Source organism: Talaromyces proteolyticus (genome assembly GCF_021365285.1).
Source record: "Talaromyces proteolyticus strain PMI_201 chromosome Unknown BGW36scaffold_1, whole genome shotgun sequence".
Classification (NCBI taxonomy): domain Eukaryota; kingdom Fungi; phylum Ascomycota; class Eurotiomycetes; order Eurotiales; family Trichocomaceae; genus Talaromyces; species Talaromyces proteolyticus.
Window position 1 is genome coordinate 3,296,161 of NW_025764277.1, and position 17,073 is coordinate 3,313,233.

At 42.8% G+C, this 17,073-nt stretch overlaps 6 protein-coding genes across 6 annotated transcripts; 3 read left to right on the top strand and 3 right to left on the bottom strand.

The window, feature by feature from the left end:
* The first annotated feature begins 23 nt into the window (after positions 1 to 23).
* BGW36DRAFT_18924 (uncharacterized protein) lies at positions 24 to 1,184 on the top strand. The gene is made up of 2 exons (XM_046209776.1): positions 24 to 695; positions 755 to 1,184. The coding sequence occupies exons 1-2, from the start codon at positions 452 to 454 to the stop codon at positions 1,123 to 1,125; spliced, it is 615 nt and encodes a 204-aa protein (XP_046078481.1). The 5' UTR covers positions 24 to 451; the 3' UTR covers positions 1,126 to 1,184.
* Positions 1,185 to 2,821: 1,637 nt separating this feature from the next.
* On the bottom strand, positions 2,822 to 4,546 carry BGW36DRAFT_354252 (uncharacterized protein; the record flags this gene model as incomplete). Its single annotated transcript, XM_046213507.1, has 1 exon — positions 2,822 to 4,546. One exon carries the CDS (start codon positions 4,544 to 4,546, stop codon positions 2,822 to 2,824), a length of 1,725 nt encoding a protein of 574 aa, XP_046078482.1.
* Positions 4,547 to 7,138: 2,592 nt separating this feature from the next.
* On the top strand, positions 7,139 to 8,122 carry BGW36DRAFT_457230 (acyl-CoA thioesterase II; the record flags this gene model as incomplete). The annotated part of the gene is made up of 1 exon (XM_046221959.1): positions 7,139 to 8,122. The coding sequence occupies exon 1, from the start codon at positions 7,157 to 7,159 to the stop codon at positions 8,120 to 8,122; it is 966 nt and encodes a 321-aa protein (XP_046078483.1). The 5' UTR covers positions 7,139 to 7,156.
* Positions 8,123 to 8,869: 747 nt separating this feature from the next.
* Positions 8,870 to 10,834, bottom strand: BGW36DRAFT_285460 (putative MFS multidrug transporter; the record flags this gene model as incomplete). Its single annotated transcript, XM_046210317.1, has 8 exons — positions 8,870 to 9,423; positions 9,477 to 9,977; positions 10,033 to 10,104; positions 10,173 to 10,196; positions 10,253 to 10,427; positions 10,486 to 10,537; positions 10,596 to 10,672; positions 10,736 to 10,834. The coding sequence occupies 8 exons, from the start codon at positions 10,832 to 10,834 to the stop codon at positions 8,870 to 8,872; spliced, it is 1,554 nt and encodes a 517-aa protein (XP_046078484.1).
* A 1,531-nt stretch (positions 10,835 to 12,365) lies between these two features.
* On the bottom strand, positions 12,366 to 13,754 carry BGW36DRAFT_311623 (uncharacterized protein). The gene is made up of 3 exons (XM_046212481.1): positions 13,486 to 13,754; positions 12,978 to 13,433; positions 12,366 to 12,926 (listed from the first exon to the last, which is right to left on the bottom strand). Exons 1-3 carry the CDS (start codon positions 13,609 to 13,611, stop codon positions 12,645 to 12,647), a joined length of 864 nt encoding a protein of 287 aa, XP_046078485.1. The 5' UTR covers positions 13,612 to 13,754; the 3' UTR covers positions 12,366 to 12,644.
* A 1,723-nt stretch (positions 13,755 to 15,477) lies between these two features.
* On the top strand, positions 15,478 to 17,065 carry BGW36DRAFT_311627 (putative geranylgeranyl pyrophosphate synthase). Its single transcript, XM_046212482.1, has 5 exons — positions 15,478 to 15,898; positions 15,950 to 15,981; positions 16,041 to 16,195; positions 16,246 to 16,572; positions 16,631 to 17,065. Exons 1-5 carry the CDS (start codon positions 15,748 to 15,750, stop codon positions 17,010 to 17,012), a joined length of 1,047 nt encoding a protein of 348 aa, XP_046078486.1. The 5' UTR covers positions 15,478 to 15,747; the 3' UTR covers positions 17,013 to 17,065.
* The last annotated feature ends 8 nt before the right edge of the window (positions 17,066 to 17,073 follow it).

The following is a 17,073-nucleotide window of genomic DNA, read 5'->3' on the forward strand; positions in this document are numbered from 1 at the left end:
TGCAAGTTTAACGGAATACTACGATCAATTATTAAACGAGAAACAAGGACGAAGAGAATAAAATCAATATAGAGGTAGAAAAGAAATAAGATAACGACTTATTGTATTGATAATTGGTTGACTGCGAGGCTGAATATCGACGGAGAGAACACCGAACTAAAGGTAATTGAAGGATCATTGTTGATAATAGTACGCCTGGCCGAAACACGACCCCGCTTGTCGTTGCTGTCACCTGTCATTCTTTTTTAAACAGACTTGCACTTCAGGTCTCATTTTAACAGAAGGGGTAAACGTGTCTTTATTATATGATTGCAATTTATAGATTACCAAAATGGCAGCCCCCATCTACTTTCGATGGCCACGCTTCTGATACCACAAACTCCTCAGTGTCCTCCCCGAAAAGCAAAACAGTGTATGGCATACAGCAGCACGGACTTTATAAGGCCCGCTAATGGCAAGAGACAATGCTTACTATTGTTTGCATCTCGATGTATGGCTCTACTGGCGAAGAAAAGTTAAATACGATCGACAGAAACCAAGCTGCAGTTTTGGTATCAAAAATGGCACAGTATCATTATTCCAGTATGCTGACTATCGGAAGGAGCATGGGGTTGAGAGCCGGTATGTATCACAATTAAAAAACAAATTGGAATTACTAGAAGCAGAAGTTCGAGAACTGAAGTCGCTTGCTACAAGTCCGTATATAGTAACTGGTTCTCAGCCTTGAGACATTTTATTGACAAGTCTTTGCTAGAAAATGTACAGTTTGAACAATCTCCATTCACACCAAGTCTCTCTTCAAATGCCAATGAAGCGATACATATCAGCAGCGACCTTTCTGCTACTCTTTCCGCTCCTCCTGCCATGTCAGTACGCACAGAACATGACGGAACCCGATGTCCATCGCGAAGTACATATGCCGAACTATGCACTGCCTGGTTCTACAAAGTCCACGCTTGGTTTCCGATCCTGCACCTACCAACTGTTATTCAGACTTTACAAGACACTTCTATTTACATAGACTTGTCTCCTATATTTATCGTGCGGAAAGCTATTGCGGCAGTGGCATTGTCACACGTGGGTTTTCCCACAAGCTTGAGTTTCGACCAGCGTCGAATCCTTTGAGCTGACTATGCGCAATAAATTCGATTGATTCCTTCGTAGGCTATGGACTCTTTATATCCGCCATTTTTGCAGGCAGTTCTAAGTGTTAGCGTACTAGAATATGGCAATGACAAGCTGTCTAAATTTTGGAATTTGGTAGCCTCGTGCAAAAGGTAAATGGGCTCTGACCAATCCCTTTTACTAGGTCTACATGATTTAGTAGTGCACTAATGCAGCAATTTCCACAACCCGTCCTCCTTGCCACAGAGGATGCTGCCATTTCCGAATACGTTAATCGACCAAGAGGAAAAATAAGAGCATACTGGATGACTGAACTTCTTGATGGTTCATCGACCATGGGCCCAGCTTGAAACCTGTCAATGTCGCACCCATCAATATCTACAATAGCTAATACATTCTCAGTTACATCACCTACACTCACTGGTTCCTACTTGACTGCATTTAATGAAAACGTGGCCTGGCTTCCTTTCAGTGACACTATATGGGTAGCCTTTCTAGAATCTTGTATATCGGTTGCCTCCTTTGGGGATCTTGAAGCTTGCTCTAGCTTTACTTCATATGTCAATCTAGCTGCGAACGAGCTATACATTATCAATTCCTAGAACAACCCTTTGATCGACGCTCGGCTGCTGGAAGAGCGAAGTGGCAAGTAGAAAGCAAGATTGTAGAGAAGTGATTGCAAAAATGGCGTGATTCTTCCCCCTTTTTGTAGCGGCATGATTTTTCCTTGGTATCTTTTCATTCTTGCTATATATTGTTAGCTTTTTGAGAAATTCTTTAGTTGATGTTTTTTTCAGTTCATGAACGCATCGCAGGCGTGGAAACATCACTCGACGTCGATATTACTATGTACAGCCTTACAGTTCTGGGACAAAGATAGTGTTTAGTGCGCAAGATTATCATTATGTCCACGACAATTAAAAATTAGATACTTTATTCATGTTTCAAATCAAAGACAGTCTAGGTAAAGTACTCCGTGCTGCATCAGCGGAACGACAAGTCACTAACAACTTCTCCGCCTTACCACCCCAGTTCTTCGATTTACACTGTTCACATCTCGATATTGATAAGGTACTGGTGGTATGGGCTGCTAGTCGCGATATCACTAATGGGACTTCGGCGCAGCTGGTTACGTAGTGAATCGAGGGAGATCTCCAAGTTTTTGCCTGAAAAGTCTGATCTTAGAAAAGCTATTGTTTCTTTCCCCCATATTCGAATACATAGGAGTATCAATACCGTGTGTTGTGTTTTCATACCTTCATCTATACCGCGTCGCCACCATCGCAAGTCGGCCACGGTGAATTATGCTTCAAAAGACCTTGAAGCTCCTCTCAACTCTACGAGTTGTAAGAGACTACCATAGAAAATACTTAGTAAAAAGATCTTTGTTCAAAGGAATTTATTAGGATGGTTTCGCATTTTGGTCGAAGTTTTCATTAGCAGGCACTTGACTATTTGTAGTTTTTAACTCGTCAAGACATAATTCTGCAGTGATCCCGAATACAATAATTCGTTTTCGCGCAACTTGACTTGATATCTAGTCAATCACAAGACGGCCTTAGGGCTCCACGAGATTGACACATAAGTACATTCTTTTCATCTAGTAGTTGATGTCTGCTTGATCGAGAATCAAATGATATTTCGGGGACAAATTATAAGCCGATCTGAAACCCTCCATCCCACGTAGAGAGATATCTCAATCCATCCCTTCAATCCCGGAAAGAAGAGCTTTGAAACCACGAACAAGTCGCTCCTTGTGATTATCTGACAATTTACCCTCAGCCCAGTTAGTAAAAACCACATACTCTATGAACGAGTCGTCAATTCCTTTGTCTTCTGGATTCTTTTTGACCTCTTGATCCTCTTCAACCTCATAGTTCTCTTCTCCTTGCTTTTCTTCGGATTTTTTTGGTGAATAATGGATCTCTTTGTATATTTTCTTGCATAACTCCTTCGAAATTTCTTTTCCTGTATAATTATGAGTCTCTTTATATATTTCCTTTTGAGTTTCTTTGTATATCTCTTTGAGGATTTCCTTCCCCTCTTCCTTCTCATTGAGAACCACATCTGTGGATGCATCGTCCTCGCTAGCAGTTTCATATGGTTTACTGGACTGTTCCGCTTTGGCGGTGATTTTTGCTATTTCGTCGAAGATTTTGGACATGATAGGACGAGTGTTCATAAAGTTATCGGCAGCGATAGACAAGTTGTGTAGAGCTAAAGTCCGCGCAGTGCGTCTTCTTATAGACTGGCTTTTCGTAAGATCTTCGATGATGTCTTGATACACTCTCCGATAGTGAGCCAGTTCACTGGGTGAATTTTCCCAATTATTAGGATTGTCAGGTCCCGGGGTACTGTTTTCTTCATACCCATACATCAACTCATCCCAGTCACGGGTTAGCCAACCAGGATAACTTTCATTTCCTAGCATATACCGAGGAACGGAGATAGGACCGTCCCAGTCTATAAGTGCCTGAAGACTACCATCTGTCTCAGAAACGATCATATTTTGTATATCAAAATCAGGATGAGCGAGTACAAATTGTGGCGCATTTCGTTCTTCTTCGTTCAACGCAGACTGGCACTCGCTTACTGCAAGGTCAATGCAAAAATCCATGAAGTTATAGAGTCCCTGGCCACTTGCGTCAGAAGGTCGTTGGCGTTTTTCTAACTCGGAAGTGAACCAAGATTTCATATCTACCATTGGACCAACATCATAAACAATGTCAGAATTATCACTGGAACCGCCATCTGAATCACCATCTTCTTGTTGTCTGTTCATTGTAGACTGCAAATCCACAGTGCGGATTGGTCCAACTCCGTCCACCTTATCGTCTTCATCGAAAAGGATCATACCCCCTTGAGAAAAGGTAAATTTATCTAGCTGAATCATAGCCTTGGCTACATCAGAGAGAGCTCGACGTCGACGTTTTTCAAGAATTTCTACATCCACAGTCTGGTCAAACCAGACGTGTTGCAGTGCCTTTCCTTTGATGTATTCCATTAGAATAAATGGACAGCAGACCTCATTGTCGCACGAATTATTGAATTCAAAAACCTCTGGGATAGGCACAGTCGTTTCTCGTTTTATAAGACGCATAGTCAACACCTCCGCTCGTAGTTCTTTCGCAGAGTGTTCGCTGAAACCACCTGGATATCCGTTACTGGGAACTTTCAACAGCCAGCAAACTTTATCTGAAAATTCGATTTCAAAAAGGATATTACTAGAACCATATATGGGGTTAGGGTTTGTATGACAATTTGTCAAGTAGTCTTCAACAGGCTTTCCAGTCATACGGCTGCGAACACGAGCGGCTAGTGGTGGCAGGTTTTCTAACTTGATGATGGCTCGCACTTTTCCGAATATTCTTGAGAGGTCATTGCCATCCTGGCTGTTAGCATCGTCTATCGCTTCTGCCATATCGTTGGTAGCGTAACCGAAAGTTGCCTCCGCAACAAGATGGTGTAGATCGTAAATACGTTTTAGCAATATAGGGGATGGAGTAAATATAATGGAAAATTGCCTCCAGGAATAATTGAATTGGAGAATAAATTACACCTAGCATTTTATTGTGAAAATTAGTCACATCGTTTCAAATCTTTCTTCTTTGTCCAAGCTTCATAGGTCTTTGTCCACAAAAACCTCCAAGAAGTCAGCCGGCGCAAGCAAAAAAGCTATTGAAAGGCTGAAACAAACTGTTTCATTATACCTTTCTCAGTTACTATGAACTTTCTAGTTTTATTTTATATTATCTTGTTAAATCAATGCAAAAATAAACTTGACAACAATTCAACCATAATGTTCAAAAATCAGTGACAAGTCTAGTTTTCTAGATAGACAAAGGTATAATGATGTAGTTTTTACCCTGCTGTTTTGTTTTATAGGTTTAAAACTATTTCATTCTTAGTCGAATATGATCCTTCTGTTGTTTAACTCCATGTCATAATTTAAAACAGGGAATAGCAAATCTTGTATGGATTAATTTGTTGAAACAGCCACATCCTAAAGGTAGATATCTAAGTTTCCTTTTATGCCACAACCGGTGATGCGTTACTACATGAGATATACCTGTAAGCTCAAGCATAAATGCGGTATTCATATTTTCTCAACAATAAGAGAGAAAATATTGACGTAATACCTTCAGAGTTCCGAAGCATGAAGCACTAAGGTGTATTTACTAGGTAATTCACCTCTGGTGTAGGTTTTTGATACGTAATTCGAAATATATTTTATTGAAGTTGCCTGTAAATGGTACCTAATAATACGTATTACGAGTGAATTATATTCCCCTTCATTTTGATTTTTCTTTCAGTTTTCTGGCCTAACTTCAATGGTGTAAAATCTAGTATATTTCCCTCCATTCTTCCTTTTGTCATATTGTAGAAAATTTTGTTTCAGTTTTGTATTCAAATTTTCTTAAGATGAGAAGTGCGCTTGTAGACGTAGACTTCCGTGAAATTCTCTATATATGCCATACGTAACTTCGTCTTGTTCCTGTAGAACTTATGCATGCACTATTTTCGAAGGTTAACATTGATAGTGACGTTCGGTTAGATAGTACTTGAACATTATTTTCTTATTATTCTTTAAAATGCCCTCTAAGATGCCGAATAAAAAAGATGCCAAGAAGAAACGCAATCATCATTGGCAAGTTGTTTATGGAGAGCATACTTAAAATTCAGCAAGTAGGAACTGACTATTGGATTTCAGTGCCGACTGTAAGGCAACTTTTACTACCGTTTGCGTGAGGAAAGTGCACATGGTTCAATGTAAAGTCCATGAAGACATATACTACAAGCCCAACAGTGAGTGTCAAACATGTAAGCAGGAGCAAGAAATGGGGGAAAAGCGGGAGAGAGAGGCCGAAGAAGAGGCCGCTGCAGCCACAGCAGTTAAGAAGGCCAAAGAAGAAGAAGATGCATACAGGGGCAGAACAAAGAAGCGATCATAGGTCACAGATATCCTTAGAGGAACATAGTCTAATATCACTGACGTGGTATGTGTTGTTTATGAGATATAGTTAGGAAAGTGACTGTCCAGTCAGGCCCTGCCTGGCGCTCGGGCAGTGCTCAGGTGACCGCGCTGTTTGCGTGTCACAAATAAACCATCAAGAAGTCTCATGTAGTGAAGTTTTCTTGATAGTTGATACCAATAATATTACTTACTGCCCGATCCTTCCCAAGAAGTATACACAAGAACTGTATACTTCATCCAATCGGAACCATGTGCTATTGGGGACGGTCAAAACTCTCTACTGTGCTTTTTTCTATATTAAGGGTTGTTAATGCTGCTATAATTGTTAATACTAATAATATACAAGGCTCGAAGGCTCTAGCAAATGACAAACAGCAGCAATACACATAAGCCCACACACATCGGCAAGACATACCAAATAACAGCCCCTTGCGTCGATATTTATACTGTTCTGCTTCCTATTTGGGTTTAGATGGTTTGCAAATTGGATTTTGACCAGTCAGAAACACGAGGCGGAACCGATCTTTCTTTTTATTTGTGTCAGACAAAATATGCGACTATAATATCACTAAAACCCTTACTAAAGTAAGGGTTGCGCCCTTTTTAGTATCATAATTAAAAGTCTAACTGTTATAAGCCTAAAGACCTAATTTGGTCTACATGTTTCAAAATTACCACCCAAAGCACCTAAAGCCTCTCAATAAAATCTCGCAGAGCGCAAAAGCCTCCACTACATATAATTAAAAGAAATACCAACGAGATGTTTAATATTACATCTAAGAATAGCCTAGCTAGCTTATACAAAACCCAAAAGATTTTCTTCATAAACCGAGTGGGTATAAGAGAAAGAATATGCAATTAGAACAACCACAATAATCCTTACTAAGTAAGGGTTACGCCATTTTTAGTATAGTATTTATCAACAATTTGTCAGCCGCAGATCTATTAATTTGTTTCAGTTAAGTATTATTTCAAAATGTGTATAAGATGTGTTTACCTTAACTTCTAGTATAATTACACTCACGCGAGTGTTGAGAACAAACCTAGGCGAACAAGATGGACGACTCCTTTGCTCACCACATTGCCGTAGACCGGCTGTCCGACTGGATATTTCAATCCAGGCGACTTGCAGAGCCAATGGGAAATACTCTACCAATTTCATACGGAGGGTACACGATAGCCCTAGCTATTAACGCTGCCGCAAAGACGGTGCCTGGTGGTTTCCGTCTCTACTCGGCAATGGGGAATTACCTTGGTCCTGCTAGCACCAAACGGAAAGTGACACTCACAGTGTTCTCATCTAGAAGTACAAAAACTTTTCAGACACGAAGAGTGCAGGTCTCACAAATAACGGGCGATGGCAGTAATTCAACCCGGATTTGTCTTGAGCTTCTGGCTGATTTCCAAAAGGCAGAGCCTGAATTGCTGAATTTTTCTACCCCACCGAAGATCAAGTATAGTCATTGGAAGAACTGCCTACCCATCGATGACTTGAAGATACAGATGATAAAAACTGGTAGAATAAGTTCTGCGCAGGCCAAGGCATTCGACAAGATGTTTGGGCTACTACAACGGCTCTTCAATGTTCGATTATGTCCTGAAAGTATCGCTGGACAGACTCTTATGGGCATCGGAAAAGATATTCAAACGACACAGGACCATCTTCCCATCACAGAGAAGACTAGCTCCCAGTGGTTTCAACCAAGACAACCCGTGAATGAAGAATCAGATCATGTAGCCGGTCTTGCTTTTATGCTTGACGGCGCGCTCTCATTTCTTCCTCTAATTCACAACCATATGTTCCTAAATGACGTATCCGCGTGTTCTAGCTTAGATTTCGCGTTTCGGATCTTCTCTCCCAATGTTAACCTCAACAATTGGCACTTGCGAGAGAATGTTACACACGTGGGAGCTCACGGACGCACGTATTCCGAGAGCCGGGTTTGGGATGAAAGCGGCAATATGGTGGCTTCTATGACCCAGCAGTCGATTCTGCGACCGCACCAGGTTCAGAAACTATAATACAGGTATTTCTTTCGAGCGATTTAGACCAGGTAGTATGGTTATAGAGGTGCATATTGAATGGATGTGATAGATTTTCATGCTCCCCAGCTAAATTGATATCTAAACACGTTTCGCTCTAGCCACGGCCACGGCCACATTGCCCATGTGTTACCGCGTGGAGGCGCGCAGTCCGATTTCAACACCCTTCCCTCTTCTTTCACATCTCTGTCAGCACGACCATCAAATCGTCCACTACTAAACTAACAATTAACGCTTGCGGTTAGGCCCGCAACAGGACACCTTGGGCGTTCGGATATAGAGCCTACTAGTCACCAAGGGCCTGTGCGAAGCTTTCACCACGAAGCTAATGAACTGCCAGACAAGAGAGGGAGGGTCAATCGGCGTCGGGATGCTATGATTTTAGGCTCCTGCTTTACTGAATAAGTACTATTCCACTCTTCTCTATGCTCTCTAGGCCAGTAAAACACCATAACCCATCAATATATATGTTTTATAAGCGGCTTTTGAGCTGTATGAGTTTCGAAACTTCTGGGCCAATCAGAGGCTGCTTGTATATTTCAAAGCTGGGGCTTTGAAAATTTGCAGATGAGTCCTATCTCCACTGGTCCTGAAGTGTAGTGGATATGATTGGCTACCGCGAGAAATGATACACTTGACATACACTGGTTGCGATCAATATGATTCGACAATCGGCGGCCGATATCGTCACAAGGTACACTGCTCGACAATTGTGATTATGCCGATTTAAACCTTCTCTGCTTTTGCATTCGGCGTTGTGTCTTGCTTCTTTCGGATATCCTTCCATCCCATCCCCCACGTGGTTAAAAACGTGGCACAAGCACAACCCGCCGCGAGATAGAACACCCGGTCTATGGTCTTGCCGTATGCGACCAGAACCCCGTATAACAATTCTGGATTGCTGATGACCTCCCGAAGACCCGTTCCTCCGGCCGCAATGACCACCTCTGGGTTGACGCCCGGTGCATAAGTCGGCACAGTCGTGCTCAGACTGTTAGTAAAGACGGTGTCTCCAAACGTCAAGAATACAGCGCCACCAAAGGTCTGCGAGAAAGATAGAAGAGACATAGAAATCGAAACTGCATCAGGAGAAAGCGTGTTCTGGATGGCAATGACTGGCATCTGCATCCCGAGTCCACGCCCCGCACCCACCAGGATCTCGTACCCAATCCATTCCTGGGTGGAGGTGGATGGGGAAATGGTGCAGAACAGGCCGTTGCCAATGGACATCAAGATGGCACTGCCCACACTCCAGGGGAGGTAGAATCCCAATTTGCTGACTACCTCGGTCAGCAGGGGTTCCTTCATAAACCATCTTTGCATTACCACTTACCAGCCGGCCCCGATAACGCAGCACCAATTAACTGACTGATGACAATGGGCAGCATGTAGACGCCGCTCATCATCGGTGACGCTCCTTTGATCGCTTGGAAATAGATGGGCAGGTAGTACGTGTTGAGCTGGAGCGCCCCCCAGAAGAAGAGCTGGACAAGACAGCTGGACCACACTGCGCGTTGTTTCACCATGGAATATGGTATCATAGCCTCGTCCCCTTTGAAGTATTCCCAGACCAAGTAGACAATGAAGACGCCTGCTGCACCGCCAAAGAGTCCTATCACAGTTGCACTATTCCAGGCATATTGGTTTCCGCCGTATTCGAGGGCTAGGAAGAATTGAATGGACGCTGATGCAAAGAATCCGAAGCCGACAAGGTCAAGCTTGGTCTGTATGGTTTGTAGGACTGAGATCTCCCGCGGTCTAATGTTGTCTGGGATGTGAATGAAGAGCAACAAGACCGCAACGATAGCCCCAGCAGGAAGATTGACATAGAAGCCTAGAGAACCTAGATTAAGTTTTGTAGGGTCTTATAGGGGTCTGCATCAACTTACACCACCGCCAGTTCGCGTATTGGGTGAATGCACCACCAAGAAGTGGACCGCATACAACGCCGAGCTGAGAAACTGGAGAGAAAAAGAACGAGTCAGATCTCCATCCATTCTAGGTTCCAAAAAAAAAAACAGATACCTACTGCCTAATAGGGCCCCAATGTATGCTATTCACGACGTTAGCTACCCAAATCAGCAACCACAGGCCAGAAAATCAATATACCAGGCCGTTTATGCAACGGTAGGCATGCAGACAGAATTGTGAGACCGCCATTAACAAGTCCTGCAGACCCGATACCCGCTAATGCTCGTCCAATGATCAACATTTTGGACGATGTTGCCACACCACAGACCAGAGAGCCTAGTTCAAAGATGAAGAAGAAAGCAAGAAATATCCACTTTAGATTGTTAAATACGATTCTCACTTTCAATGACACAGCTCGACTTGAGACCAACCTTTGAGCGGAACTGAGAGTACAGCTTTCCAGCCAGCGGCTGGAGAGACGCGCTATTTTAGTGTCAGTATCAGTTTACGCTTCAGGGTAGTTTTTCCAATGAATTCACACCTAGCCAACTGATACGCACTACCATACCAACCCACATCTTGAAGGGAATGAAACTGACTCGTAATGCGAGGAATTGCCTGATATCATACTTATGTCAGATCAATGTTCTCGCCTAGAAAACAGGAAGTTTATCACCGTACCGTCGCAATAATCGCCATATCCAGCAGAACCAAGAACGCGACCAGCGTCACCGACAACATGACCAAGGCAAGCTTGATCCCAGTGATGTAGTTATCCATAGTTGGTAACTAATGATAATTTGGAAGTCGAGTTAAGAAAAAAGGCGCTCATGCTCAAGGAATATAGAAACAAAGTGAAGATTAACTGGTTCCGACCTGCTCCAGTGAGATGCAAGGCGTCTTGATATTAGAATCAAGTATCTTGCAAAGACTTCTAAAAAAGTAGTGAGGTTTATAACTGAAACCTATACAGGATACAAGTTTAGTTCAGAATATTAAGAGAGAAAAAAAGAGATAGCCTCCTAGTCAGTTTAGAAGGTTGTCCAATGGAACAAAAGGCTAAGACAGTGATTCTGAGTTCCTCCATTCAGTTAGCTCATATTGTAGACCCATCTCAGGTGGAGTTTAGGACTAGCTTAATCATGTTAATAGGCTCTGAGAAGCACAGACTCTACTTTAGCTGACGTGTGTCCTGCCTTATTATTAAGATTTGTTGGATCAGCACCGGTCATTTACCCACAAAATTGTGTAAGGAAACAAGAAAATGTTCGACATTATGTTATGCCTCACTGCTTGATTGTTGGCCCACTTGCATTCTATTTAATATGGCGAAGAATTCAAACCCCTCAGCATACGTGTTTCTCCCCAATTGGTTAGCACATTGGCCAGCTAGGTGCCGACTCGGCACCTCATATTATCTAACAAAGATTTATTACTCTGTACGGAGTACAGTGCAGAGCTGGGCACCAAAAGCAACTAGATCACTGGTTGTCTTGAAATTCTCATCCCTTTTGGTGCCTAGCTCCGTACAGAGCTGGGAAAAATGTTACGGACTAGGCCCCGCCTGGCCGCCCTAATCTAGATACGTTGAATTGAGTAGATTCGAAAGTGAGGAAAGAAAGGAGAAGGTTCGTACAGGAGTTCGGGAGTGTTTACATATACGCTGGGGGGCCCCGAAGCGGCGTCAACCAATCAGAGTGGCGGCATCAACGAGAGCGAAGCCCGAGTACATCCAGGACCAGAACCTTCACAGTTCACACAAATGGGTAAAGAGAAGCTAGACGCCCCTAATAATTTGTAGGTGCCCATATCAATAGTGTATTCTCACTACATGCGTAGCCGCTGTAGAGGCCAAAACTTTTAGCGCTCGTAACAATTGTCAACTTTTGGCATCGGTCCAATATCCGGGTCAGATCATAAAAAGTGGAGCTCCGAGAACAGCTTGTCTAGTGTGTTAGCACCCTTTTCCCGTAACTAGTGGTTTGTGGCTGTTCCAAGGATCAATGATAGGAAGCTTAGTGGAGATAAAACTTTACTACAACTTTTATCCTTGCTGTATGTGCCTATACCTACGATAGACAGGTAAGGAGTAAACAAGCACAACATTGCAAGAGAAAACGTCCTAAGTTTGTCCAAAATATTTGTACGGAATCTTAGTGACGTCAGGACGTCAGCCAGACCCAGGGCTTGGACCGAGGGCAAGCACTGGCTTACATTAAAAAGTCGGTCAGTCACACAACTAGTCGCAGGGCCAAGCTAATTATAAGAGGCAATCCAAAGATTAAAATCTGTTGGTTAGTTTAGATTAGACTATTACTCCAAGCGCTGCAAGAGCCGGACTTTTTGGTCGACTTCATCCTGGTCTCAGTTTTAGAATTCAATCCTAGCACTTATTCTCCTAGTAGTAGATGATAGTCTCACGTGAACGCCCCACGTGGAATAGACGATGAAGGATGACAAGCGGGTTGGTGTAGAATAATGCGGTGGAGGAGTATTGCAATACTCTGTATTAGAAACAATCCTCTACCCTAGTACTTTCAGGTTTTATATGAGATTTTCCTCCAAGCAAATACACCAGCATTACATGACACTATGTTAATTGAACAATGAAGTAGCCAGCAACAGCGAAAGTCAGCGAATGACAGCTCAGATCGAACCATACCCCGTGACTCTTGTGGTCCAAATATAACCCAAGAGCCGCTGCGTAGAGCGCCGCACCTATAATGTATAGGTTTTCGTGAAAGATGCAAATGGTAATGAAGTGGGCCACAACAAGGAACAACTTGGAAAGAGGAATCGAGCCCAGTAGAACCACTAGGGTGCGTACGCTCCCCCTCTTATCTTCATCATAATCACGTATATCTAACAGAAACTTTCAAAGGCCGTCAGCATTAATAATACTAAAGAGGTGTTATTAACTTACCGAATAACATGATCTGTCCATCATTACCCATACAATCAGCTGGAAAGGGTTCCATGGGTACACAGGTTGGTAAGTGTAAGTTGGGGTCATGATGGACTCCACAACTAAGTAAGTCCCGCACCCACGGATAAATCCAACAAGAAACGGTTTAATACCAGGAATCCGTTTGACAGAGACATACTCCTTTCTTCCCTTATAAGTAAATTCAAAAATATGAAAATCCCACAGTAGTGCCGGTGCAACAAAACAGGCCGTTTTTACAGTCGTAGATAGCGGGCATTGCGTAAGTGCTGTAACAGCGATAAGTGCGGATAAAAAGATCATCCAATGTGTGAATTGAAAGATATTGAGAGCATCTTGATTCCTGCTCTGTTTTGCGATCTTATAAGATTGTAGATGATCTTTGTAGTGGTCCAAGGCAATGCTGATAAAGTGAAAAGACGTGGTCAAAGCTACCTTTTCCCTGCATAAGTTGAATATGAAGTGCCGAGTTTTAGTCATAACTTACCGCCCTCCAGTCCAGAACGCCATACAGCACATGACAAATCAGGTTTGACAGTCCTAAGCTTCCTATACTCATTGATACCGGTTGCCAGATGAGGGAATGTTTTAGATGTGTTATATCGATATCCATGACTGTTAAGTTCGGGTGTCTAAAGAAGACTAATACATGAAGGTAATGGATACACAAGGTGTCTCGGTTTCTGGTCGAAGGCTTATTAAAATTGAAAAGAAGATATCCGTAGATCTCAAGTATACGCTATAAATGGATGCAAGAAGGATCGCTGAGGCGTTCCAAACCGTATGTCGGGCCTCAGCATTTATATAATCGATTCCATAAGGGTTATTCACGCGAGGCTATCCCAAAGGAAGTGCGCTAAGTGGGTTTGAGGTATAGACTTGGGAATGGGCCGGGTTTGTTTGGGTTCGCGGGTGGGTTTTCCAAGTCTGAGGTGGATTGCTTGTTAACACAAGGATTTTGTGCCTCATCATAGTGTTGTAGATTATAATAGGTTGCTCTATTCATCCACTACTACGAGAGAGTTGGTACTCGGATTGAATTCTAAAACTGAGACCATGATGAAGTGGACAAAAAGTCTGGCTCTTATGGCGCTTGGACTCGAGAGCTGCAGCTAGTTATGCAACTGACCGACTTTTCAATACTAGCCAATTAGTAGATCTGCAAACCCTACACTAGAGTACGATCGTAGATTACACTTCTGGGCTCCACTCATTAGCTCTTCGGTAGATTTACACGCTAATGCTGAAATTCAATAGTCTGGTTGATCGGCCAGATCAAAGTTGAATTGGCCTACACTTTCATCCATCCCCGTAGGGCACGAAGAAATAAGAGAACGCTGATGTTTCTCTAGTTTGACTTATCTATTTTTATTTCTTAGATAGAGTACATCTAAGCTGAAGCGGTAGGGGGTGAAAATTCATGACACTTTTACTGGGGCCGTTCTAGTACAGTAGTACTACACACTACATTTTGTATCGTAGAGAGTTTTCTTCCTAGCATCGCTCATCCATCGTTGATTGCTTCCTACGTCAGTCTCTACCTAGTAGTACCATGTAGATTATAGCCTTTCCATGATATCTTCTTATCGTATGAGACTTCCCACAAGTGAACAGGAGCTGGCTAATCTTTCTAACCTCATTTTCTGCAGAACGTGCCATACAGAATGTTGCACTATAGCAAGATTAGGTCAATTAGGCCCATCTATCAAATATTTCAGTCAATCTCCGGCACGGAGGTTTGAAAGGGGGTTGTTCATTTTCAGTTCATGACGAGCTAGGTATTGGTCGGTTCGCTGCGTAGCGCAGGCCCGCGGACTCCACCGGCTTTAGCCTGATCACACTTACACTATTTGTATGAGACTCCTGATCGTCCAGAGGTAACCATAGTCATCCTCATCTATCCCAAATAGTGCATGTATTGGCCTCCTTTTCAGTCGGCTTAGTTGCACTAGTCCGTGTTGATAAGGCTTCCTATGAATTCGGGATCTGTCATTGACATTTTCTTGTATAAGTGGGGCTAATTTACTTGCTACAGAGGAGAACCAAGGGGGAGGATTAATGAAGCGGATAGTCATGTCATTGTTTTAGCCATAAGTTTTAGGTAGCTAGCCAACATGCCTAGCCTATAGACAGCGCTGAATATTGAATGGTCGATGACGGAGATTTTCGGGGTGATCAGCATGGTGGGGCTGTGAGAGGCCATACCTGCTGGAACTAACTAGTGCGAGCTGAACTGACTCGTACGTATTTAACCCTGATTCTTGTGGCAGTTATGTCGCTCTCTCAGCAAGCTCAAATAAACTTTTCAGCTCCGACATTGCAAGCCACGTAATCTAACCGGTTAGCCTGGGTCTGATCTTCTGCGCGTACAGCGCATTGACGCGAGCAAGGGGTCAAGGACTGTCATGCCCAGGATAGTAATTTTTAATCCCCAAATCCAACCTTATCAATGCAAAAGGTTACCACATAAACCATGTGGGTTTGACAAATTTCATGTAAAGAACCCTGTAAAATTACGGATTAGGCAGCTCTCTATTATAAACATGATGAGTATTCTTGAAGAACCGGCTGTTTAGGTGTGAGCTTTAAGGACGGATCGAAATTATCAGTCGAAGGCGGCTTCACCTTTTGATTTCCTCCAACCCTATTAGTGGAACTCTACTTGGAATCAGTAGCGCGACTCTTAACGCTTTGCTCCGTCTACATTACTTAAGGACTTAACCTCCAGAAGCTGAATAGGACAGTGACCATGGCAATTTACGAAATGTCGAAATGTTCTCAAGAAATACGCGTTCATGATATGAGTCATGAAGGCTCCCTACAGGACCTTGGTGATTACCCCGTGACCCCTATGCGACACGCTCAGGGGTTTAGAGGATTGTTTTATGAGCAAAAGCGAGGTCTGAACTATCCTAAGCCACATTAAGATCTAACACTAAGAATTTTAAAAGAACCAGATAATGGGCAACTGGATAAAGATCAGGTATACTAATTTTTTGAAAAATTGAAAGCTTTCGAAGTTTTGATGTTAATGACTTGCAGATTATTTCTGCCCCATTGGATTACCTTCTATCCTCTCAAGGAAAGAATATAAGGACCAAACTGATTGCAGCATTCAATCAGTGGCTTCAAGTACCCGAAGAAAAGCTGGAGGTCATCAACCGTGTTGTGGAACTTCTACATACAGCTTCTTTACTGTGGGTGTATAGTTGACTCCACGGGTGATATTCCTAACCTTGCTTTCTAGGATTGATGATATTCAAGACTCCTCCCAGCTACGACGAGGGCAGCCAGTCGCCCATAGCATTTTTGGCGTGGCACAAACCATTAACTCTGCTAATTATGCTTACTTCGCTGCCCAGAAGAAGCTTGAGCTTCTAGAGAATCCAAAGGCGTTTAGTATCTTCACTGAGGAACTCCTAAGTCTTCACCGAGGACAAGGCATGGATCTCTATTGGCGCGACTCACTTATTTGTCCTACTGAAGAAGAGTACCTTGAAATGGTCTCCAACAAAACTGGGGGGCTCTTTCGACTGGCTGTGAGGCTGATGCAACTAGAAAGCAAACAAGACAAGTAATATCACCTGTCGTAAATAAGATTAATGAAGAAGTGCACTAAGTTAAATTGCTAGGGATTATGTGCCTCTTGTTGATCTCCTTGGAATCACCTTTCAGATACGAGATGACTATCAAAATTTGTGGAGTGGTATTTATACAGATAACAAGGGTTTTTGTGAGGATATAACGGAAGGGAAGTTTTCATTTCCTATTATCTACAGTATTCGGTCAAACCCAAAAAATCCGCAGTTGCTTAACATTCTTCGACAGAAGAGCAGTGATGATGCAGTGAAAAAATTCGCAAGGAAATACATGGAGTCTACTGGGAGCCCCAAGTATTGCCGTCAGAAAATTTCGGCATTGATAAAGTTGGCTAGAGGTTTAGTGGAAGAATTGAATGGGGACAATAAATCAGCCGAAATGGAGGCAATACTAGATTACCTGGAATTCGAATAGAAATTTACACAAGCTCTACTACCCTATCGCATAAATTTGCAGAGCCTTCATACGTTTCAAT

Coding starts and splice junctions, on each gene's coding strand:
- BGW36DRAFT_311627 (XM_046212482.1), top strand. CDS start 15,748: ATGGCAATTTACGAAATGTCGAAATGTTCTCAAGAAATACGCGTTCAT. Junction 15,982..16,040: donor GGCAACTGGATAAAGATCAG/GTATACTAATTT, acceptor AATGACTTGCAG/ATTATTTCTGCCCCATTGGA. Junction 16,573..16,630: donor CTAGAAAGCAAACAAGACAA/GTAATATCACCT, acceptor TTAAATTGCTAG/GGATTATGTGCCTCTTGTTG.
- BGW36DRAFT_18924 (XM_046209776.1), top strand. CDS start 452: ATGGCAAGAGACAATGCTTACTATTGTTTGCATCTCGATGTATGGCTC. Junction 696..754: donor ACTGAAGTCGCTTGCTACAA/GTCCGTATATAG, acceptor AGTCTTTGCTAG/AAAATGTACAGTTTGAACAA.
- BGW36DRAFT_311623 (XM_046212481.1), bottom strand. CDS start 13,611: ATGGATATCGATATAACACATCTAAAACATTCCCTCATCTGGCAACCG. Junction 13,434..13,485: donor GCGTTCTGGACTGGAGGGCG/GTAAGTTATGAC, acceptor TGCAGGGAAAAG/GTAGCTTTGACCACGTCTTT. Junction 12,927..12,977: donor TGGACAGATCATGTTATTCG/GTAAGTTAATAA, acceptor GGCCTTTGAAAG/TTTCTGTTAGATATACGTGA.